The 26304-nt window shown below is 38.3% G+C and overlaps 1 protein-coding gene and 1 long non-coding RNA gene across 3 annotated transcripts; one reads left to right on the forward strand and one right to left on the reverse strand.

Annotated features, from left to right (window-relative positions):
• On the forward strand, positions 1–22674 carry LOC115426805 (uncharacterized). Its single transcript, XR_003936395.1, has 3 exons — positions 1–12; positions 7613–7618; positions 22536–22674. It is a non-coding gene; the product is annotated as an uncharacterized LOC115426805 (long non-coding RNA).
• LOC115426790 (rho GDP-dissociation inhibitor 1-like) lies at positions 2697–24924 on the reverse strand. Of its 2 annotated transcripts, none has more exons than XM_030145034.1 (6): positions 24814–24924; positions 16364–16552; positions 14810–14893; positions 8474–8547; positions 6935–6998; positions 2697–4126 (listed from the first exon to the last, which is right to left on the reverse strand). In XM_030145034.1, exons 2-6 carry the CDS (start codon positions 16548–16550, stop codon positions 3927–3929), a joined length of 609 nt encoding a protein of 202 aa, XP_030000894.1. In that variant the 5' UTR covers positions 16551–16552; positions 24814–24924; the 3' UTR covers positions 2697–3926. The 2 variants fall into 2 exon arrangements, with proteins under 2 accessions (XP_030000894.1, XP_030000889.1); XM_030145029.1 differs by having other exon boundaries at positions 8474–8550.
• Positions 24925–26304: the final 1380 nt, after the last annotated feature.

Consider the following 26304-nt stretch of genomic DNA (forward strand, 5'->3'; position numbering starts at 1 on the left):
TAATTTTATCTGGTTTTATTTATTTATTTACAGTATTAAACTTTAAATTAACAGTTTAATCTCAAATAGAAAATACATATTTGTGAAATTACAATACATTTTCAAATGTATTTTAACTGTATTTTTCTGTGAAAAATATAATTTTTTTAAAAATGGAAATTTTATGGTTATTCAGTGAGTTCTGTTATTTTACATTTGACATGTAAAATCAGTCTATTTTTGTCATTTCATTGATATTTTCCTGTATCTTAAAAATACAGGAAAAATCTGTAAAATAAATGGTAAAAATTCTGTTAAATTATCATTCATTCATTCATTTTCTGAACCCGCTTTATCCTCACTAGGGTCACGGGGGTCGCTTGGAGCCTATCCCAGCTACATAGGGGCGAAGGCGGGGTACACCCTGGACAAGTCGCCAGTTCATCGCAGGGCTGAACATATAGAGACAGACAGTCACTCTCACATTCACACCTATGGGCAATTTAGATTAACCAATTAACCTATTAGTGCATGTTTTTGGACTGTGGGAGGAAACCGGAGTACCCGGAGAGAACCCGGAGAACATGCAAACTCCACACAGACAGGTCCCACCCCTCGTCGACTAGTGTTGGAATCGAACCCAGGACCTTCTTGCTGTGAGGCACGTGTGCTAACCACTGCACCACCGTGTCGCCTCTGTTAAATTAGATTTTTTTTTATAGTGCAGGATTCTGAAAACATCACAAATGTTGGAGGCCAAAGTTGAGCAAAATCTTTATTGACTGATAAGAGCAATCACACATGATGATAGAATATACAACCCCACCAGCATGCCAGCGTTTTCATAGAAACTGTACAATGTGAAGGAATGTATGGAGCAGGAATACATATTCATAAACATTAGAAGAAAAAAAAGGTTTACATCCATATGTTCTGGTACAGTACAAGTCGATTTTAATTTAGTGTAACAGGTCAGTCACGGTTTAAAAGCCTCCGCTCATCACACGTCTTCCCTTTCTGAGAAGGTCAAAAGGGGTTATGGAAGTAAATGTGTCATCAGGTTTTGAATCATAAATGACATTGAATTTGTAGCACTGGATTTTTTTTTGCACTGAAATTAAGTATCTGAATTTTTTTTTTTTGCATTGAAATTAAGTATCAGAACTTTTGCTGCACTGAAATTTAGTATCTGAACTTTTTTTTGCTTTTGAATTTTTTGCATCTGAATTTTTAAATTAAATTTAAATTTATGAACATAGTTGAATTCAGAGACAAAACATTCAGATACTTAATTTCAGTGCAAAAAAAAAAATCTGATACTTAATTTCAGTGCAAAAATGTTCAGTGCTAGAAATTCAAAAGCTTGTATAACTCAACATCTGAGGAGACAGATTTACTTCCATAGGGTAAAAAAAACAAAAAGAAAAACCCGACAGAACAGCCTGATCAGTTTAGTGTTGGTGACTGAGACCAGACGCCGCCGAGGTCTCCGACGGCGGCAGCAGCAGACGGCGCCTGGCTCCGCCTCGTCCTCCTTCTGGACTTTTCCTGGCACTTCTTCTCCACACCTGCAGGCTACACTTGAATGAGGGAGGAGCAAGATTTAGATTGGGGGGGAGGGGGGGTGGGCATTTACATTAAGGCAAAAGGGAACAGAACCAAATTTTTTTAAAAAACACAATTTCTTATTTTCTAGTGACCACAGGGAGAGCTAAGGCCTCATGGCTCAAAGGAAAAAGAATACGACAGCGTATTAGGGCCACATAAGAGAAAAAAAAAAAAACACTTGTCACTACGAGAATAAAGTCGTTATTTAACGAAAATTAAGTCGTTATATTTCGAGAATGACATCATAATATAATGAGCAGTTGTACCTACTCATCAGTGTAGAACTGTGAACATTTAGTTCAGTTCTTCTTTCATTTGGGGTTCAGACACAAAGGCCAAACACTGAGTCTGTCCTCCATCAACATTAGTTTAAGGACTTTGAAGAGTTTACACACATTTGGGTTTGTTGTCAGAACTGAACGGATTTGTGGTAAATTGTCTCTTTTGTTTAGGACAAACTGCTGCAGTGTTCGTCTGTAGGACTATCAGTGGAAACAGCAGAACTAAACACAGAGGGTTTGTGTTTCTGAACAAACTGAGGATTCTACTGGGAGTTTGAGCCCAACAGAAGGAAAGGTGCTGCTTCACTTGTTGTCTTCGCTGTAAAACCAGAAATTCTGTCGAATTTTCAAAATATTACGAGTTTAATCTCATAAAAATACAACTTTATTCTCGTTAAATAATGACTTTATTCTTGTTAAATGAGTTTTTTTTTTTTAAACTAAGACTTTATTCTCATTAATTACTGACTTTTATTCTCGTTAATTAACAACTTTATTCTCGTTAAATGACTTTTTTAAAACTATGACTTTATTCTCGTTAAATTACACCTTTATTCTTGTTACATAACAACTTTATTCTCGTTACATAATGACTTTATTCTCGTAAAATAACGACTTTATTCTCGTTAACAACTTTATTCTCGTTAAATTACTTTTTTAAAACTATGACTTTATTCTCGTTAAATTACAACTTTATTCTTGTTACATAACGACTTTATTCTCATTAACTACTTTATTCTTGTTAAATAACGACTTTATTCTCATAGTGACAAGCGTTTTTTTTCTTATGTGGCCCTAATACGCTGTCGTATAAGAAAGCCAAGATTCATCAATACTGATTTCCACTGGGTTTTAGAATCTAGTCTCCAGTTGGGAACATTCTTTTTTTTTTTTTTTTGGGGGGGGGGTGTATGTGTGTGCGTTGTATCAGAGTAACTCCACCACACCAGGGCTCCACATGGTTGGTATCAGTCAGTAGTCAGAGTAAGCCCTGTACACACACACACACACACACACACACTCTGTAATGGCTTCGTACACAAGGCATGTGAATTCTGCTCCGTACGCTCGTACATCTGGGCAGGACAGACATGAACACGTTTAGTTCGATACCTAAGGCAGCTTTTGTTTTTTGTTTCTTCCACCCTTCTACTTTTACTACCTTGTTTACTTTGGCCCCAATCCCATTTGAAGGGAAGTGGGTGAACACATTTCGGGGAAAGGACGGAGGCGCCCAAGAGCAGCTCAGAATTGATAGTTTTTTGTTTTACAAGGCAGGTATCGGTAATTATATCAAAAGACAGCGAGAAAGTAGGCGAGTAAAGAAATGCTAAAGATAACTATAGAGTGGAGGGGTGTGTGGAGGGGAGGTGGAGGTGGGTGTGGATGTGGTGGGGTCTGCTATGAACAACAACAGCTGAACAGTGATGTGAATACAGTCACGTTACACAACCACTGATACGATTATATAAAAAAAGGCAAACTAAAGTTGATTGTACAGTTGCTTTTCCACATGTACTTCATACTGAGAGAGGAAGACGCCATTCTGGAGAGGTGGAAGGCGGGGGTTTAATCTCTTCAAGCAGCAAAAAAAAAAAAAAAAAGAAAAAAAAAAGAAAACAAGACCGAAAAAAAAACAAAACAAAAGGTGTGTGTGAGGGAGTTAATGTGCTACATGGCACAGCTCAGTAGTGACGGCGTTTGTGGAGTCAAGTAGTGAACATGGCAGGTTTGGTGGACAGAGGCGCCTCTTGTGCAACCGAGGGAGGTGAAGGATGGACGGACAGATGCGGGCGGGGGGGGGTGGGCTGCTACTGCTGCTACAACTACTGACTGAGTGGTCAGGAGGATGCTGGAGTGTGAAGTACAACGGGGCGGGGACTAAGGCATGACAGCGTAAAATGCACAACAGTTAAAAAAACAAACAAGGCAGAAATGGTGGATGCAGAGGGGAGGGGGGATGAGGATGAAGAACGCACATGGGGGGTGGGGGACCGGGGACTCCGTTCCCCTCCTACAGCCCCCACCCAAACACAAAGGCCTCTCTTCTTTTTTTTTTTAGTCTTTCCAGTCTTTCTTGATGTGGAGGTTCCACTCCCAGGACAGGTGGTCGTGCTTGTCGTCGTCGGTGAACTTGGATTTAATGTTGTAGTGTCCGCGGGCCATCACACCTTTGGGGGCTTCCTCAGTCGATGTCAGGAAATCGTATTCGGTGGGACGTGGCCCGTAGCTCCCCACCATGTATTCTGATTTGTCAACTGACACAAACACAGGAAAAGGATTAGACAAGAAAAGACATGGTCATGTGAGCCTTCCTCCAGGTCTCAGATTACCCATGAAGACCCAGCGCTACTTTTGTTACAGTTCCCAAATGAACTTTTCTGTCTATTTAACCTTTAACAGATTTATCACCATTTATTACAATATTATCCTCTGCATTTGGCATTTTTCTACGTGAATCATGTATTTTCCAATATTTAATTCACAGATCATGTAGATCACAGGTGTCAAACATGCGGCCCGGGGGCCAAATGTGTCCCACCAAAGGTTCTAATCTGGCCCGTAAAATGAATTTACAAAGTGCAAAAATTCCACAGTCAAGGCTGTGGAACTCATTTTAGTTCAGGTTCCACATACAGACCAATATGATCTACAGTCAAATAATAACATAATAACCTACAAAAAATAAGGACTCCATATTTTCTTCTCAGTTTGATAAATAACTTCAAATTTTTGTCTTTGTTTTAGTGCAAAAAATAACATTAAATTATGAAAATATTTACATTTACAAACTATCCTGTAACAATAAAATGTGAATAATCTGAACAAATATGAACAACCTGAAATGTCTAAAGAAAATGAAGCACAATTTTGACTATTTTCTGCCTGTTCCTCAGTGTTTAGTGTCTTTGTAGATCTGATCCATAATGCACAGGTAGAAATGATAAGTTGAGGCAGAATAGTGTAAAAATTGCACTGATTTTTCTGAAGAAATTTCAGTTTTTTCAGGTTATTCACAGCGTTTTTGTTTGGATAGTTTTTAAAAGTAAGTATTTTCATAATTTAATGGGGTTTTTTGCACTAAAACAAAGACAAAATCTGGAGTTGTCATAAGTTATTTCGTTATTATTTTACTGGTCCAGCCCACTGCAGATCAAATCGGGCTGAATGTGGAACCTGAAAGAACATGAGTTTGAGAGCCCTGATGTAGATGTTCATGAAAACTCAGCGTAAATTCAAAGGTTATTACATCAAAACAGAGAAAACTGAAGAAAAAGTCACTTTTCTGCGAGGATATAAATGACTGAACCTAAACCCAGTGTGTCCATCAACTGTCATAGATTCAACTCCATGGGTTTTACTGGTGAATCAATGTCGGTAGGGATGGGAATCAATAAGAATTTCATGATTCTGATTCCATTATCGATTTTGCTTATCAATCCGATTCCTGATCGATTGTCATTGGGTGAAGGAATAAAAGAGTACAAACGGGTGTGTTTGCATTAACTGTCTTTTATATTTCCATCTGTACAGAAAATATAACATATACAGTATGTACAAATAATAAGAACAGATGACGCTGGGCCCGGTTTGGGGGGGGGGGGGGGGGTACAGTGAAAGTGAAAGTAAAGACTCTTTACTAATTCCTCTATTGCCGCATTTCTACTACGTGGAACTGGCTCAACTTTGCCCGTCTACCGATGTGCACCTCATTTCCTTTCCCCTACCTTCGAAAACTTGTATTTGAGGGGTTACGTTTGTTGCCTGCACCAGAACCAGAACTGGGCCCGGATGATAGCCTGCCGCTAGATTCACAAGTGTTGCTAAGTAGCAAATCGATGAATCACATGCTGTGGACAAATGTTTGAACAGATTGGAGGGATTCCACCCTTTAGAAGAAATGGAAGCTTTGACAGTGTTCCAGTGGACCTGGTGTGGTCTGTTTGGACCTGGTGTGGTCTGTTTGGACCTGGTGTGGTCTGTTTGGACCTGGTATGGTCTGTTTGGACCTTTTCTGCCTCAACGCCATGTCCTGACCAAAACAATGCAGCGTATGTGTGATGTCATCGCACATGTGCAACAAAGGCGGAATTGATAAGCAGAATCGTTAAGCAGGCAGGCAAACGATTCCAAGGAATTGAGCTACTGGGATCCGGTTCTCAAAAAGAACCGGTTCTTGATTCCCATCCCTAAATGTTGTAGAACACAGATGTCAAACATGTGGCCCGGGGGCCTAATCCGGCCCGCCAAAGGTTTCAATTTGGCCCGTGGGATGAATTTGTAAAATGCAAAAATTACACTGAAGATATTAACGATCAAAGATATTAGAATCATTGTAGGTAAATTCAATCTAAAGTGGATCAGACCAGTAAAATACTATCAGAATAACCTATAAATAATGAAAACTGCTAATTTTCTCTTTGTTTTAGTGTAAAAAAAAAAAAAAAAGTTATATTTCACAAAAATGTTTACATTTACAGACTAGCCTTTCAGAAAAAATGTAAATAACTTGAAATGTCTTAATAGACGTATGTGGGATTTTAAAAATATTCTCCCTGTTATTAAATGTTTTGTGTATTTGTAGATAAACTGTGATCTGTACGTTGTGATGCACATGTATAAATGATAAACTAAGGTATAATATTGTTAACATTGCACTTTGAATTTTCAGGTTGTTCGTGTTATGTTCAAGTACAGTTTGTGTATTTAAACATTTTCATTACAGAATTTTACTTTTTTCACTCAAAAGTTCTTATCCTATTATTTACATTCTTTCACTGGTCTGGCCCACTTTAGATCATATTAGACTGAATGTGGCCCCTGAACTAAAATGAGTTTGACACCCCTGTTGTAGAAGATGACTGTTTCCACGTTCACTACGGAGCCTCTGAGTGTCCAAATGGGTCATATCTGATGGCCATGAAAAGATGAAACTGTATTCTGCACCAATTACTGACATGGATTGACAGGATTAGTGGATGAACAGGTATTAAACAGTTCCATCAGTAGATGATTTGGGGTCTTTAATGGTTAAAACAGGTGAATGCTGGTTTAAGAGAACTCACTCTTAATTCCTTTCCTGAATGTATTCTGGACATACTTCAGACCTGAAACGATCTCCCTGTTCACCTGGGGAAACACAAACACAATTCAAAACATTTTGCCCAAACCACAAATGCACTGTAGTCTGAAAGACCCTTGACTGATTGATTACTTAACGACTTAAATAGAGTTCGGCCCATAGTGGATACTGGTTTAGAGCAGAAAAAGCCCATAGCTGATATCACCCTCATCAAATTTGAACTGAATATTTATTAATTCTCTTTCCCTTGTATAAAAATACATTTACAAAATATTTCAACCCAAGCATCATGCCGTGCTCATAACACCTTACAATTTTAGATGTATTCTGATTGGCTCTTGGTTTCTACTATTTGACACCGTTATCCAAAGATATCCTAAACTCCAGCACCTTACTGAGTTAGAAGGATGTGAAAAGCTTCACAGACAGTTACAAGTGTGGATGCCCTCAACTGAAACCTACCTTACAATCAGGTTTAAAAGAACACCGTCACTGAAGGATTGTTCTAAAATATTTCTCAAGATCTAAAGAAAATCCAGGTGTGGTTAAAAAAAAAAAAAAAAGCATTACTTTAATGATAAAAAAAAAACGATATTTACAGAAAATAACTGAAACTAGTGTGTTTACTGAATCATCTCAAATAGAACTGTGTACTGGCAAGAATCTGGTGATACGATACAAATCACAATACGAGGATCGCGACACAATATATCATGATACTGTTAAAAAGGCCATTTTTTGTTTGTCTCTTTTTTTACAATAATGATTTCCTGGAAGAATTTAATTACAACAGAAATATGCACAAATACTAAACACATTTTTATATGATCAAAACAGGATCTAATGTTATATCACAAAATGTTCCTGTGTTCAAACTGAAATTATGTTTTACAGACATTACAGTTTAAGATCCTGTTCAAATGTTCCTATTCTATTAGTTCAGAACTACATTTTACATTTATGCATTTGGAAGACGCTTTTTTCCAAAGCGGCTTACAGGGGAAAAACCAAAATAAAAGAATAAAATACAAGACTAGATTAAAGGCATAAAACAGCTGTACAATTAAAAACAGTGTCATACAGAGGAATAAAAAAAAAAAAAATGATAGACTAAAATACAAGAATAGATTAAGAAGAAATAAAACAGCTGTACAATTAAAAACAGCAAAAATAAAAATACCAAGTAAAACAGAATAAACATAATAATACATTAATAATACATCATAACATTATTTTTGTAAAATCCCAACAAAGGAACTACCATTATTTAATAAAACAGAGTTAAATAATAATAAATAAAATATAAACAAAAAAGAAAAACAAAAAAACAAAACTGAACCTCCGCCATATCTGCATTTGAATAAATACCTACAAATATCGATACAGTATTATGAAATGAAATATCGCGATATATTGCAGAACCGATATTTTCTTATACCCCTAGTCTCAAATGAACTAAACAGATGGAAAATATCTTACAGCATCTTTGTTAATAAACTAGTGGCAGAATGAAACGTCTCACCTTAAAGCTGATTTTTATTTTGTATTCGACGCCCTCCTTCAGCACAAAGGTCTGGTTCTTGATGCCGTCAAGGTCTGCAGGGAAACAAGGGACAAGGTTCACAGGTATCACTACTGAGTCCACTCACGTCCACTTCTGTCATATTCCATTCTACAATATGTCACTCTGATATTTGGCCTTTTGTATATTTTCAGTATAATTTTGTGTGCTCCCTCTGCCAATTTCTGGCTTAAGGGGTATTGTAATCATTTTGTCGTCTGTCTGTCCATTCAACAACATAATCACATTATCTGTAGAAGGCATTGACATATCTGCACCACATCGATACTGTGGATGCATCTTGGCATGGAGCAGAAGAATACTGAAAATAGGTGACCTTAAATATCCAACCCTTCTGGGGGAAGGTTCACTCAGCTCTGTGATGTGTTGGGATATGCAATCCCAAATTCTTGTCTTGTTCTGTACCTCGGACATCTACAAGAATCAGTGCATAAAGAAGACAGATTTCTTGTCGAGATCCTCCTGGTGGCCGGGAAGAAGACCAGAACAAAGAACTGGCTTCAGACTGATGCTCCGTCTGATTAACAATGGCTTTCAATCATAGATGATATACTTGTCATGGAACATCTTACATATAAACTGAAGTTAAAAGAAAATCTCTTTATGAAAAACTGGGGAAAATGGCTGACATTCAGAGACAAATGTATCTTTTACGGGACCTTAAATATTTCGACACCAACACAGGCTGTTCTTTTCATTTGTTTGTTGCTCTTTTCCTGCTCCTCAACCTGAGGAGATTGTATTGTACTGATAAAAATGAGAAATAAAAATTGCAAAAAAAAAGGTCAAATGGCCTTGTGCAGTTATAATATCTGAGTACTTCCAAATATATATATGTATGAAATAAGTTTTAGAATCTAATCTAAATTAAAGGGCAGTAACTTTCGACAGAATCTTACACCATATTTGGCCGGGGGGGATTAAAAGTGCACGACACGTTATGTTTATATACAGTCTTTCTTTTGACTTTACGAATCTGCTGCTAAACTGATTTTCATTGTTCTTGTAAGATCTATTCTATTTCTTATGCCCACTATGATATTTCTGGATCAGCAGAGCAAACGGGTTTGCATTTGCAGCATTTGAGCGTTTACAAACCTGAATGAACTGAAGCAAAAGGGAACCCCACCATCAACATGAATGTTATTAGTGGCTTCATTTTAACCATGTGATCGATATAAACACAATAAAAAACACAAATATATAAAAAGACAAAGTATAGTAGTATGCCTTGTATGTGTTTTCATACTTTAACCACAGTTTACATGTACAGTACACCAATACTTATTCATTCTTAAGTAATCTTACATGATCCCTCCTCCAGAGTTTTCCATAAGCATATTTTATTACTTTGGCTTTTTTAGGACACCACATCTTCAGTGTTCAGGGTTTTTTGCAGATTTTCCTCTGAGTGGTGTTACATTCTAACATTATATATGATGTAAATATACAATAGGGATGTAACGATATGAAAATTTCATATCACGGTTATTGTGACCAAAATTATCACGATTATCATTATTATCGCAGTATTATTGAAATTGTGCTCAAAATGTTCAAAAAGTACTGATACACACACTGAAATAATTTAACCAAGTTGTATTTAAAAAACAAAAAAAAAACAAAACATAAAATAATTGGCACAATGTACTTTCTGTTGCAGAAACATTCAAATATTAACCCTTAGTGGTCTGAGCCTATTTTGTCTGTTTTTCAGTACTTCTGATTTTACCTTTATATTAGGGCTGGGCAAGTTAATGCATTATTACCACGTTAACGCATTCATTAAATAACGCCGACAATTTTATTTTATCTCCCATTAATGCTGTTCTGCCTTTCAAGCAAGTCTTAGTTCATTTATACATACGGACTCTTATTTTGAAACTCATGCTTTTATTTTGGCACTCCACACGCACCAAACGCCGGTGCTGGTGTAGCTGAGAGGAGAAAACTTTCCAAGTAATGCTGAATCAAACTTTGTGTAACTCCTGCAGAAGCAATGCCTGTATGCATCAATCATTCTGTTGTTTACTTAATAATTTCACATGCAAACGTGCCGTTGGAAACATGTTTATGACGTTATTTTGCTAGCAGTCACAGATGGGTTGCTAATTCTTTCTGCAGGCTCATGTTAAGTTTATGTAAATTCATTGGTTGTGTTTAATATACCAGCCTTTGAACTAACCTTTACTGATTTACGATGTGATTGTTGTATTAGCAGTCAATTTAAGTTTATAATAATTACATCTATGCATTCTCTGTGAATATGCATATCATTAATAGACATAACTAAGTGATTTATTTTGTCTTTATTTTATAGTTTCACTCTGTCAATCTGCATGATGCCAAGTATGTACATTAAAGCTGCAAACTTCATAGAGGACATATCTGGCATTGTCAATTCAGAGTTTAGCTCGCTGTCTAGCTCAGACTAAGTACAGGCGTCTTAGCGAGGACAGTACAATTCTAACTCCTATTCTTCTGCTTGTGTGCATGTAGTGATTAGCTGCAGATAGACAACAGGTTTAACAAGAAAAGCCGGATGCCCAAAACTTCTGTCCAAATCTGTTCCTGTAGACTCACAGTAAAACTGCAACATACAAACAAAATATGTCTGAGTTCTGTTCACTGCCTTAGTACATTTACATGGCATTATACATTTAAATGAATGGGAAAAAGACCACTAGCTCGATACTAACTTGAATGGGAAAATCCATAGACACGCTAACGATTAGCATTTACAGATTAATTTAAGATTTACGTCTTTTTATCCAGTAACAAAGGTTCACATCAGAGATATTTGATAGTATTCATTCTGACAACAACTGAACATAAAATACTCACAGACAAACATTTTTGGGGCCACACAAACAGAGTGAAAGAAACATGTCTGTTAGTTCCTTCTTATGTCCGAATTGACTACGGGAACACCGCAAGGACAAAACATACATTAGTGCAACTTATTCTGACCACTAGAGGGCCCCCTTTGTTTACTTTGAACAACTGAACATCACATATTATTGGGCTTATTAGTATTAGTACTTATTAGTGGGCTTAAGACTCCTGTCAATCACTCACAAGCAGAAATAAACGTGTGGACATAAACATGGAGAAAAGTAGCGGTCTGTTCCATGGACATTTTCATTATAAATGTCTTCAGATGGTGGAGTTGAGAAGGACACAGGTGTTTGGAAGCACTGACGTGGAATAATTTTTATCACTGGAGTACTTCCAGTCTGAAATATCACTGAAAGGCAATACACGCTGTTGATGCCAGCAGGCTACCCCCCCCCCCCCCCCCGATATAACTATGCGATTAATCACAGAAATCCACGCAATTAATCGCGATTAAAAATTTTAATCGCTGCCCAGCACTACTTTATATACTATATAAACAAATGTTTACTATACCCATGTTTGGTATCTTTTTTTTCAGCACAACTTGATTTATATCATCTGCCTGTTATTTTTTCACTTTAACCTACTATAAAAACATAAAAGGTCAGAAAACACATACACACAAAAAAAGAAAAAAATATCCGATTTGAAAAATGTATATAATTTATTGCATAAATAACACACAGATGCTTAGCGAACCTTTTCAAAGATTTTAAAAGTGAACATTGGTTCCAAATATTAGGTATATACAATTAAAATTGTAATAAATTAACACTGTACTCAAATACTTGACATAAAAGCAGATCTTTACATAGGCGTTTTTTCCCCTAAAAGTGCGGTAATCAAACACGGTTATCATGATAATTAGAATTTAAATGGTACTATACTAACTGTTGGCAATTTTACCACGGTTTATCGTTATACTGGTAATCGTTACATCCCTAATATACAAAGATCCTTATTGAAGTATTCAACTACAGTAGAAAATCTGACTAAACCTCAGCAGCATCACTGGCTTTACATTCAACTCACAGCAGACAAAATATGAGATGTGACCAGATGATGTGAATAAAATACTACCAGTTATTCAAAACAATGGTACATAATTAGGGATTTTAAATGACACTACTACTCTTACTGATACTGCTCATTGATTCAGTGCTTCAGTGGCATTCTTTTTTTAGGTAAGGATTACAGTTTAAATTATGTACACAACTTTTTGTTTTATTTTATCATTTGTATATTGGACTTCTATTATCGTTTTGAACTAATCACCATCACTGACTCGGATTTTCTTATGGTAACAGCTTGAAACAAATGTCATAAATAATTACAATTAATTAATATTTACAGCAAGAGAAAGTAGTCTTTCACTCAAGGCTGTTTTGACAGTGTAGTGGTTTTTCCTGCAGTCTCTAGACCTCCATATCCCCCTGTTCTGAATTTGTGAACAAACTGCCTTTTTCTGAAATGTGTGTTTTAATGCAGGTTCCATACTTCCTCTATATTTAGCTCATAAGTGAAGCCATTCCCATCACATACTACTGACGCTGTAAAACAACTCTGTTGTATTCTAAAACGTGGTTCCCCCTGGGTGCTGACAGTAACTGTGCTCTAGTTCCAGGCATCTACAAATCCACCTTCAGCATGTTTTCTGGCCAGGGCATGTGACCCTCCTCCTCTTCACTTAAATTAGAGTCTGAGTCTCTTTAGTCACAACAACATGCCATCAGATGGACCTGTTCTACAGAACATGACCAGATAGCTTTACAGGAACTGCTTACACATAATGACTAACTCCACTACATCATCTAGTGCACGACTACTAGCTCCTGCACTCTGCAGTATTTTATTCTTTTCCAGGAACTGATTGGAGTCTGCATCACTGCAACATAAACCCTGACACTGCTGCAGTTTATACAGCATTCATTAAAACCATTAACAACCACATGCTGCTACTACCTATATCTGGACTTGATACTTTTCTATTTTGTAACTGCTGAATCATTAACAGTTCATGAGTGGTGAAACTTTTCGGCATTTACAGACTCTGGTTCTGCATGTTTTTCCTAATGCATACACTCAACCCTCCAATAGGCCTTTTCCACCTAATTAGTTCTGCATCTTGAACTAGATCCACTCAGGTTTCTTTGAACCTCCATTCCCTCTAGTGAACCAGTCTAGTTTTCTACAGGTTTCAAGTGGAACTATTTCAATCAAAGATACATGAACAGAGGGCGATGGATACTACACATTGTAGTATAATACTGCATTGTATTAACCCAGCCCCTATCACCTTTTACTCTCTCCTTTTAGCTTTTAATTGAACCGTGCAGATGTTTTAATCTCCACTAAACACTGGGTTTAGTTAGCTTCTATTCCTTTTTAACCAGTCATTTCCTTAAATTATTTATATAAGGCCTATACATTTCTTGTTTACAGATTCTAAAGGTCAACCAGAAATACAGTATTTATTTATGTGTTCCTGTGCTCAATACCAATAAATGGCTCTTCTTCATTAGGTATATAAATAACCTAGAGTTAGGCTTGTGCTGTACTAATGTATTTAGATGATCAGAAATGTGGTTTGTTGTTGACTCTTAGGCTTTTTACCATCTATATTATCAAAGCCAAGTGGACTCTGTGTACGTGCATGCATGTGTGTGTCTGGGGACTCACACAAAATCTGGAAAGAGCTGTCTGCTGCAGTTTGGCATATGTATGTACTTTTGGTCAAGGAACAGACCAGCGAAAAGAGCAAGTTGACAGGACCACTATTTTGGGAGATATTAGTAATTTTGTAATACAACAGCCTTACAATGACGTTGCTATACCCAGAACGCTTTCGTGGTGACTGCTGGACAAATGTGGTGCAGCATGCACAAACACACAACAGCATAAAAACTACCACATCTAGAACCTGTGGTTCCCCATGGGTCAATGCGCTAGTTTACGGTTTAATTGTCAACTTAAATTTATTTTGTGAAAGCTACTGCTGGGATCACCGATGGGATCCAGATGCTTTTGACCACTGACAAAAAAATATGGTTTACTTTCACTAACATAGTGGGTGTCTGTTCTTTTCAGCTGAGCAGAGAACGGAACACACAGGACAAAATGTTCTGGGTGGACACAAAACTAGGCCAGCTGAGGGTAGAGACAGCCTCAGAGGTGGTGGTCTCAATGTGATGGGTCACACACTGTGAATACAGTTCGGCTCAGGCTGTCTGGAGCCATCATGAACTGCTTTAGCCTGTTTTATGCTGACATACATTCACCACTGTCCGTTAGGGTGATGTGAGGACAAACACAGTGCTCATGAATTATAAGCATTTTGAGGAAATCTCTGCCTCATTAAGCAGCAGACCAGGAACTGACCTTGCAGGTCGAGGACCAGGGGGTTTGGGGCGCCTTCACACACCAGAGACATTCGGGTCACTTGGACATTGGGAACAGAGGGATCTAAGGAGAGAGCAAAGAAACACGCAGTTTGTATGATGATGGGTTTGAATATTAACATTATGAACTACCTAATGACATTAATGATCATTTTTCCTTAACTGTAATACAAACATCCCAGGCTTTAATTACTTAATTAAAAAAAGATAACCCATGACATCAGGATGAAAAACAATTTAGACAAACAGGTACATTTCATGCACACTAAACCCTCACAACCCCCCCCCCCACCCCCACCCCCACCCCCCCACACACACACACACTTTATTCTGAGGCTGGGGTGTCGATAAGGGGGGGTAAACATGACAACAGACAGTACATCAGAGGTACAGAAGCGTTTGACGCATGTTAAGTTTCCCTTTCGGTTTTCGGTAGTTATGGAGCGCACCCCCCTATGCCCCCCCCCCACCTTCACTGGTCTCCTCCACTGTACCAAAAACAAACTGAAATGTTTCTGTTCTGTTACACCCCTACTTATTTCTGTGATTAAAGGTGAATTGAGCCATTGTATGTAAGACTGTGCATATGTGAACTGTTTCCTACTGACCTAATGGCAGTGATTTAAAGTGATTTAGTTTAAAGTAAGCAGAGTTTACTAATACGCTGCCTGGTCACACATCACTTTGCCCCTCCTGCTCGCTGATACTGCCCTCTGGGGCCGGCGGGGGTAATAGAGGGCAGGGGTATAATAATTATTGAGCTCCAAGGATCTCTGTGTGGGAGAGTATGTGATCATTATTTTGTGTACAAGAAAATATCAGGCTAGATAAACATTGTTTTGCTAACTTTGTGCAACAAAATGTGACAAATGTATAGTTTTGTAGTTAGCTCTCTCTGAAAAATGGCAGTTCTACAGGCATAGAATTATATTGATTGATCTCCAAAGGAACCAAAATTAACCCCTGGGATCACTGACCAGATGAACTACAATGAATTTATATTTATGTTATTGATATTATTACATGATATTTATACGTTGTAATATTTATATGTTACACGTTCAATATATTCAGTTAACATTACTTAATTCCCAGGTCATTGCTCTGGCATCAGGAACCACTTCCACATCTCTCTCCCCTTTCCACAGTCAAGTGCATGAGTAAGAACACCTCTAGTTTCTGATTCACTGGAATAGTGTTGTGTAGATTAGTCCGAGTCACTTAGTTGTTTATCAGCTTCTTTTTTCTGAGTATCTGACCCTTTACTAAGCCCCTGTCTATAACCACTACTGTCCATAGTATTACGCAGCGAGCAGTGTCCCCGTGATCTGCACGGTTAATTTTCGAAAAGCATGGCCAAAAAAATGGTGCATAGCAGGCTCAAAGCCGTGCTAATTATCCATATATTTTCCTCTTACCTTGTCACAGCCTAAAATTGGCTAAATCCATCTATTTTTCACAAAAATGAAACAAATCATTAATTAACTCTACAGGGTCCCTGAACATGTCAGTGCGTCCCACACACACACATTACCAGATTCAGTAACCGATGCACCAAGCAGGGCTTCCTTATATTTGCGTAAGCTCTCGTCATCCTTATCCAGCTCCTGAATCTCTGCCAGGGTTTTCTGCGCTGGTGCTTTGTAGTTCACTGACTCTGGCTCATCATTTTCGGCTGCAATGGCTGCTATCTGCTCCGGAGTCAAGTCATCCTCAGCCATGTCTGTGGAGAAGTGTCAAATAATAATGATGGATTAGATTTATATAGCACTTCCTATTAATGCATACTCAAAGCCTGTACAATGGATCCATTATTCATTCACTCACACATTCACACTCTGATGGTGGTAAACTACGTTCGTAGCCACAGCTGCCTCAGGGCAGGCTGATGGAACAGCCCCTCCGACCACCACCAAACATTCACACGCATTCATACAATAGTTGGCCTGATCACAATCAAGGTGTACAAGTATATTTGCATCAGTTATTAATCAGTATTGCAAAAAGATACCGCCAAAACCATTCCCAAAAATGTTTCTTTGGCCATCTTATTACTAGATCTTGCAATCCTCCAAATTTGAAGAAAATCAGATAAAAACTGATAAAATGGCGACCCAATGAGCGTGAAAACGTGCACAATTTTGTTAGAGAGCAAAATTATTATACAGAATGTTTTGTAACACAATAAATAATTACTACTCAACTCCTGTCTTTTTTATTACAAAATACACACATCACATTGCTTTTCATTTATTGATCATTTTTGTTGAACAGCTGTTTGATTATGAATTCTTATTTTCAGTATTAAGACAATCCACCATTTTGTTCTGAAAATCCTTCTTTTCCAGCCCTTTAATTGTAATAATAGAATGGGAACCTGTTCTTTCAGTATTATTAGGACTAAATATGCACAACTAGACAGATTTTGGTATGCTCCCTGGCTGCAGAAAATTTGGGAACAATGTGTCAAACAGATGTTTACATCGATCCCGCATGTTTTCAATGGTGCGTTGTTCACCAAAATTCATGTATCGTCCGTACACCAATATACTTCCATCAATAATATCGCGTATATGCCTTATAGATCTATTGTTCTAACTTGTTCACAAATGTTTCTTTCCTCCTGTACCTGGAAGACTTAGTTCCAGATGGAACACAGATGCCACCATGTGCTCAGACAGATTTCCATTCACATCTGGTAGAGTCCATACACCAAGTAGTGTCTGTACACCAGATTCAAAATATGTGGGTCTAATTTTATTGTTTCTGTCAATATATGGAATTTTTCAGCAGGCATGCTTTGGACACCACATCTATGCAATAAACAATACAGGATTCTCCTGAGTGCTGAAACATTTGTATATCTGTGTAGGCATTAAATATGGAGGCTATTAGGCTGGAGTGTCCGCACACCCAATCATTTCTGATTTGACAGGTACAAGCCTGCAAAATTTTTAGTAGACACCAGAATAAAAAAAATATTTTGGACTTTAAAGGAGAAATATCAGACAAATAATATGGCCTGTCTGATTTTTTGATAGAGTATTATTATTTTTTACCTATATGTGCACCCTTTCTGGTACCCTGGATTGTGATCAGGCCGTAGCGTGAGTAGCAGCACTGGAGGCAAGGTGGGTGAAGTGTCTTGCCCAAGGACACAATGGCACGTGACTAGGACAAAGCGGGATTTGCACCACCAACCCTTCTGTTATTGAATGACCCGCTCTACCTCCTGAACTACAACCGCCCATATTGCATGTGTCATAGAGGCAAAATAACAGCGTAAAGGAATGGAAAGAAAACATGTACAAGGCAGAAGGACAGAAAGATAGAGGTCATGGAACCAGGAACTTTGAAAAACCACACCAAATTATCTGGGTTAAATAAAAAATAATAATAATAAAAAAGACTTTCCCCAGACTTTACCTGAAAAAAGTTACTGGTAGGGGGGTCTAGTCAGTGAGCAGCTGTAAACTTTTTTATTCCATTTCTACAAGCTTCACATCGTTTGTGTTTTGATCATTTGGAAAATGGAGCAAACCAAGAGAAAGTGGATGAATGACCAGGTCCATTTGCCAAATAAGCTTTCACTATTTAGCTCAAGCTGAGCTGAGTGTATTCGGGTGCATTGCAATAATCTGTCTGTCCAACTGAATATCAGCTCTCCCTCAACAAAGGCATTTCTATCTCAAGGGACTTCCTGGTTAAATAAAAGAATATCATCTGGATAGTGAGTCAGAACCTTGTCGAACATATTTGTTGAATTCATTCTTTTTGTGCTCCATTTTCGAAAATTAATACACTGTTTTGAGCGTATTCAACTTGAGTTGAGCTGAGTGTATCTAGCACTAGTCCAGCCAAACTCAGTGTATTTGTCTCACTCCTATGAGTGTATTGCAATCATCTGTCCATCCGAATACTTTAAAGCAGGGGTGCCCAATCCTGGTCCTCGAGAGCTACTATCCTGCATGTTTTCCTCTTCCAACACACCTGACGGTCATTATCAGGCTTCTGCAGAGCTTGAGGATAGGCTTATCATTTGAATCAGGTGTGCTGGAAGAGGGATACATCTAAAACATGCAGGATAGTAGCTCTCGAGGACCAGGATTGGGCACCCCTGCTTTAAAAAATGTATTGAGGAAATATGCCCAAAACAGCCTGGACCTCATTGAACATATGTTGAATGCGCACAAAAAAAATTCAGCAGGTCTTCGAGCAGTCGGCAACTCCAAACAACTGATCCTCATTTGATTACATTTTCAGGAACTTTGGGGTGTGGTGGAAACACAAAGCACACAGATTACCAGGAATTCTTTTACCCAGGTAAACAAGTTGTTGGTTATCAAAGTCCCTGGTAATCTGGTGGAAAAGGGGCTAATATGCATGAATGTCCTGCCTACTGCACTGGTAGCTGCTTTAAGGTGGCCATACACTGTGCGATTTTGGAGACGATTTCTCACTTGTGCGACTCTTTCTGGGATGGGTCCAGATGTGCCTCTAATCGTGTGTGGTGCTTGGTGCAGTGTACATGGGCTAAGGTGAAGCCATTAACACCTCACAACCACCTCACGATCAGCAATCGTGTGTTCGCAAGGAAAACGGAGCTGTTTGAAATCCTGCTCGCTCCTCGTGAGGGTATCGCACTGTCAAAGCAGTGCCACGAGCTGATGTGCCTCAAATTCTTACACATGTGCGAACACAGAAGCGTACAGTACCGTACAAGCTAACAGTAGCTGGCTATTGTCCTAGTGCAGTTTAGCTGTTGCAGCTTACTTCTACTTCTCTTTGCTGTAGGATTGACAGCCCATACTGTCCACATCTGAACAACCAGTTCCTGCACCAAACACGTCATTGTCTTTTCTTCTTTTTTGATTCCCCGCAGATAATGGCTCATATTGCCAAAGCAGCTCGTTGGTTTTTGTTTAGCACTACCATTTCGTGACTCACGCCAATACACAATCGTCTATGCACTTTTACGGATTCCTTGGTATTTTAACGTTGTATTTCCTAATCCAACACTCGAACGTGTCGTGCGTCCTCTAGTGTATGGTCCTACAGTGTGAGCAGTCAGGTCGCATACGAGTGTGAGAACATGAATCGTGAGCCTGACTTCACGATTGATTCGCACAGTTTGAGATGGAGCTGTGTGCAGCAATCGAAATAATCGCACAGTGTATGGCCGCCTTTAGGTTGTGCAGCATCAGCTCACCTTTTCTCTACTGCTAGCGCTGACCCAACTGTGGCTACTGTGTGAGATCACCTAAAACAGGGGTGTCCAACTCATTTTAGTTCAAGGGCCACATTCAGCCTAATAGGATGTGAAATGGGCCAGTAAAATAAATGCAATGAAAAAAAGTAAACTTACATTATGAAAGTGTTTACATCGACAAAGTTTCATTAAAAATGTGAATTACACAAACAACCTGAAATGTCTCAAGAAATGCAAGTGCAATTTTAACAATATTATGCAGTCTATCATTCATACATTTGCATTATTACAACATAGTGGATCTACAAATACACTAAACATGTAATAACAGGCAGAATATTGGCACAATTACATTTACTTCTCTTAAGATATTTCATTTTGTTTATATTTGTTCAATTTATTCACATTTTTGGTGAAAGGATAGTAACTAAACGTAAACATTTTCATGTAATTTTACATTTTTATTCTTAAAGAGAAACATTTGGAGTTGTCATTATAGGTTATTATGATGGTATTGCACTTGAGATCACATTTGTCTGTATGTGGAACCTGAACTAAAATGATAATGACGTCATTGATTGTTAATATCTTCAGTGTAATATTTTGCATTTCACAAATTCATCCCAGGGGCCAGGTTGGAGCCATTGGTGGGCCAGTTTTGGCCCACAGGCCTTGTGTTTGACACCTGTGACCTAAAACACTTATCTGAAATAACATCACCATCACAAAGAGAATCATGAATGAGGCGTTGTACATCACAAGCTTCTCCCCGAGGAAAAGGTTTGTGGGAAAAGCTGTGGATCTCAACAGGCGCAGACACTATTTAGGTCACAGAAAAGGGACTGACTCTTAAGGTATGACAAAAAATGAGCCCAAAGGGATGATTAAAAAAAAATAAATAAAAAAGAAAACTGGCTGCCTAGCTTCTGCTCTTTCACTGCAACAAACATACAAACAAATCATAGATTAATACAGCGGAAGCAGAGAACTACTTTTACACATATTTCATTTGAGAGTTAATGCAAAGCTTAGTGGCACTGTAACAGTCAATAACTTTGTTTTTTTCTTGGTTTCCTCTGTAAAGAAGGTTATCATAGGAAAAGCAATTCTTAAACCGAAACATAATGAGTAACAAAAACAGGAACAGCTTTGTTTATGCTGCAAGCCTTCGTGTGAAGGCCATCCACAGGCCCTGCTTCAGAATCCAGTGCAGTGAGGGAAACAAGTCTGAATAGTTATTTGTGTGTCTATTAGGGTTGGGAATCTTAGTTGTAAGGCCGAAACAATACGCATCTCGATACAGCATTTCCGATCCAATATAGTAAAGATACATGTGTGGTATCTCGCGATGAGATTCACACCCAACTCATGATACAGACCGATTAAGCACATTCTGATTCAACACATTCATTCTGGTAAAAAAAAAAAAAAAAAAATGTAATGCAATTCAATGAGCTTGATTATTTATTTATCAAATAAAACCATGACTTTTCACAAAGTGGCTTTTGTGCGATTTCAGAACACATGCCTCACATACAGTCAGTGAAAAACTTAGGACGCCCCCTTTAAATCTGTGTTTCCAAAGTCATTTCTCTGTATGTTTCTCATGCTCAACTTCTTGCTCCCTCCCCAAATCAATTTAGTATTTGTAATGTAGGTAATACAGAAAAAGGTTCTGTCACTTTAAGAGAGACCTGCGCAAGGTATTCTGGGATGCGCTGTTTGATATTTATGTCACTGTTTAAAGGTGCGGGAGACTTTTGTGACCAATTTTTCATCAAATCTGTCAAACCTCAGTCATATCCTCAGTATCATGAATCTGTAAGTCTTTCTGTCTTTACTCACCTGAATCTCTTGCATTACGGTGAACAGTTTCTTAGTGCCATCCACCAGAAACAAACCATGTCTTTACATTCAGAGCCGGGAGGGAACTCGGGCATCTTTGGAATTTTGTTGCGACGTGCATTGTGGGAAAGGGAGGTTTGCACAGCCGCCTGACAGCGGCAGCGCAACCATATGATATTATATGGATGAAACAAACACGACGCGGAAACGGCTGAAACGCGGAAATGGCTGGAGGAATATGAATAGAGGGAAGGGAGCTCCTGCCATTTCCACGTCGTATCTGTAGCAGCTGCCGCTGCCAGATGGCTGCGCGAATCTCCCTTTCCCACAATGCACCTCTATGGGAATAAAGTTGAATACAAGAACAGTCCTAATATTATGAAAATAATGTCGTCATATTTCAACAATAAAGCTATAATATTACAAAAATAATGTCATATTTTTAAAAACAGGCAGGAAAAATATCATAATTTATGAGAGTAAAGTCGTTCACACACTTCGCCTAATGGAGAACTTGGAACATTTTGTGAGATTATACTTTCATTTGTGGTTTACGCACGGCAAAATACTGAGCCCACCATCAACACATTATCATTAATTGAAAGCATCTGAAGCGGGTTTGCTTTGTCGTAAAAACCAAACGGATTTGGAGCAAATTGCCTCTTTTGTGGGGGAGGAACTGACTGGAAGTGGTCAGCTGCAGGGCTATTGGTGGTTACACCACAACTTTATTCTCGTAAATTATGATATTTTTCACGCCTGTTTCTAAATTATGACGTTATTCTTGTAATATTATGCTTTACTCTAAAAATATGACAACATTATTCTCATAATATTACAACTTCATTCTCATAAAATTATGACTCTTTTGGTATTCTCGTAAAATTATGGGTTTTATCTCAATATTTTAAGACTGTATTCTCGTAGTGACAAGTGTTTTCATTTTCTTATATGGTCCTGATACGCCGTCGTACTAACATTATTTTATTTTACAGCTCACATCACATTGTTCAAAAAAAAAAAAAAAGGTGCCTTGAATATAGCTTAACTCTGCTACATGGTGCCTTATTCCCTGCCCCTGGTTTGAAGTCCTGTGTGCACACCTCTACTCTGACCTGCCTAAACTGGCAGCCGTCAGAGGAATGTCTGCAAGCAGCGAGGAGACAAAGTCACTTTAGAATGTACTCACGAACATGTCTGAGCAAGAGAGCAAGAGCCCAAGACCCAAATTCTCCCCTTTTTTTGCCATCTTTACTGCGTACAACTACACAACAGTATGTACGGCCTTTTTCCATCTGAAAGAACCAATTACTGGGGATTAATTGTAAAAAAGATTAATTTATAACACTTAGGTTTTATAAATGTTCATTAGCGGGTCGCACACATTATATGTGATCAAATATCTCCTTATAAGGCACTCGACTATACTGTCATCCTCTGACATTTGGATAATGAGACTGACTTCCACTGTCACTCAGCCTTTTAGGAAATGACTATCTAGACCTGACAGAAGACAGGCCACATGACAAAAAACTGCAGCAAAGGAGTGCAGGCTCTTTTTATTGAGCATTCGTTTGATCTCAATATGCAGTCAGTCCGCTGCTTTGCATAACTTAATTTGATACCCACCAGAGAAAAATTAGATCAAGGCTGTGTATACTGACAGTGGTGGTGGGATGGGATGGGTGGGGGGCTTCAGCATGAATATATTATGTAACTGCTGGCATTGAACCCTCTGTCACTGTGTTGAAAATCCAGTGGTGCCTCTTCCCCGTGCTTTAAGTAGATGGAGAGATTCCCAGTGCAGTGGCCATGTCTGTTGCAGCAGGAGGTGGTCACGTTAGAATTTTTTTATATAAATATCAATTTGTAATAGAAACTATGAGATGTCTGCAGTCCTGCTCTATTTCATCATATCTGTTTGGTTTCTTTAGTTCAGTGCTGGTGGGAAAGGTCAAACTCTAATGACAGGTTAGCCAAATATAATATAAGAGGTCTCATTATGCGCTGTCATGCAAAATAGCAACATTAATAGATTTCATCATGACTGCACTGGAATCTAAATCTGAGGAGGCCCACTCCACCCAGCTACAGGGGGAAAAACAGCCTTTGGCAAGCAAGCTGCTCGCTGAACGGGACAGGAAGCTGGCAACTTCAGATGGATATGCACAAAAGGAAGGAGGCTGGAGTCTGATTGTGTTTCTGTATGTAAGTGAGGTTCACGTCTGTCTGCTCCACAGTTTCCACTGAGGACAGAAATCCATTTCTATATTCAACAATATCAAACTGAAGGGCTGAGGCACCAGGGTCTTTGAACCTCTGCTGGTTCTGACAACACATGTCAAGAAGACACTCACATTTGTACAAAATTATCGTTTACTTGTCACTTAGTAATACTAGAGTTTTCAGAAATATAAGCGTCTGTAGTTTGTGACTCATCAATAGAGCTTCGAGAAAAATCTGAAAATACGAAGCTTATGGTGTTACCACGTGACTTTTAAGTGATGTAGTCTTTTTTTATGACATGTATGTGTCAAACAGTGTGGAGCTAGCTACCTCTATAGTCTGGCATCTTTTCAGAGAACCGGCTGTTCTATCAAAGTGACAGTGCTAAACCCAGACAGCTTCAACACACTGCGGCTCACTACACTTACACATGCTGCCTGCTTCAAACAACAGCAAACACGGAGGATCCTACTTCTGTTATCGCTGTCCGTCTCATGTAGGGTGGGACTGACAGACAAGCGGCTAACGGGTTTGTTCAGAACAATTCAGCCAAGCTAACTCCAGCCCAGGGCTAGCATTAGCCTGGACACTTCCACCAGCTAACGGCGGACAGGAGTGAAGCTGAGCGGCTTTTCAGGGACGTACGCCGCGGAGGTCCTCTGAACAGAATGCCACTGGGTGTACCTGAAGACGAAGAGCCTTACCTTAAAATTAAATGCAGTTGTATTGCAGGTGCCTTTGCTGTAAGTGCGTTAGTTGCTCTGCGCTCCTCTGCCAGTATGGCGAACAACAGAACGGCGCCGCCCCGTGCGCCGCCCGCGCAACATGTTTCCGGGAGCATGCATGCGCACGCCGTACGTAAGCGACGTGCCCGGATTTGCGGCGGAGGCGCGCCTCTCAAATGAGGTAAACGTGCAGCCTGATTTATTTTATGATGTTTGAACAGGATGAAAAAAAAAATAAATGTTTGAACAGGATGAGCAGCATGTATGGATGTAAATCTGTCTCATTAGATTTTGAGTTATAAAAGCTATTGAATTTCTAGCACTGAATATTTTTGCACTGAAATTAAGTATCTGAATGTTTTGTCTCTGAATTCAGCTATGTTCATAAATTTAGAATTTTAAAAATTCAGATACAAAAAATTCAGATGCGAAAAATTCAAAAGCAAAAAAATCAGATGCAAAAAATTCAAAAGCAAAACATTCAAAAGCAAAAAAAAAATTCAGATACTTAATTTCAGTGCAACAAAAGTTCAGATACTTAATTTAAGTGCAAAAAAAAGTTCAGAGACGTAATTTCAGTGTAAAAAAAATTCATATACTTAATTTCAGTGCAAAAAAAAAAATCAGATACTTTATTTCAGTGCAAAAAAAAAAAAAATTCAGATATTTAATTTCAGTGCAAAAAAAATTCAGTGCTATAAATTCAATGTCTTTTATAATTCAGAATCTGATGACACAGGTTTACTTCCATAACCACAGCCCAACGAAAGAAATGTGACATAGTGTAAGGCACAGGTGTCAAACATTCGGCCCGGGGGCTAAATCCGGACTCGCCAAAGGATCCAGTTTGGCCCGTGGGATGAATTTGTGAAATGCAAAAATTACACTGAAGATATTAAAAGTCAAGGATGTTAAAATCATTTTAGGTCATTTCAGTCTTAAGTAAGACCAATAAAATACTGTCATAATAACCTATAAATAATGAAAAAAGCTATTTTTTCTCTTTGTTTCAGTGTAAACAAAGTAAAATTACACAAAAATGTTTGCATTTACAGACTAGCCTTTCACAGAAAATGTGAATAACCTGAACTAATAAGAACAGCCTGAAATGCCTTAAGAGAAGTATGTAGAATTTTACTAATATTCTGCCTGTTACTAAATGTTTTATGTATTTGTAGATCCACTGTGATCTGTACATTGTGATGCACTTGTATAAGTGATAGACTATGGTGCAATATTGTTAAACTGCACTTATTTTTCTTCAGAATTTTCAGGTTCATATATTTTTATGTTATGTTCAAGTATAGTTTGTAGATGTAAACATTTTCATTAAGGAATTTTACTTTTTTCACTCAAAAACATAGAGAAAACTTTGGAATTGATATTATTTATAAGTTCTTATCCTATTATTTTACTGGTCTGGCCCACTATAGATCATATTAGGCTGTATGTGGCCCCTGAATTAAAATG

The sequence above is a fragment of the Sphaeramia orbicularis genome, chromosome 1 (genome assembly GCF_902148855.1).
Source record: "Sphaeramia orbicularis chromosome 1, fSphaOr1.1, whole genome shotgun sequence".
In the NCBI taxonomy this organism is placed as follows: Eukaryota; Metazoa; Chordata; class Actinopteri; order Kurtiformes; family Apogonidae; genus Sphaeramia; species Sphaeramia orbicularis.

What these genes read in the sequence shown, in the direction of transcription:
- LOC115426790 (XM_030145029.1), bottom strand. Translation starts at nt 16,550, where the DNA reads ATGGCTGAGGATGACTTGACTCCGGAGCAGATAGCAGCCATTGCAGCC. An exon ending in CCTGGTCCTCGACCTGCAAG is followed by an intron (nt 8,551 to 14,809) that starts GTCAGTTCCTGG and finishes CTTGTTTCCCTG; the next exon opens with CAGACCTTGACGGCATCAAG. An exon ending in AAATAAAAATCAGCTTTAAG is followed by an intron (nt 6,999 to 8,473) that starts GTGAGACGTTTC and finishes GTGTTTCCCCAG; the next exon opens with GTGAACAGGGAGATCGTTTC.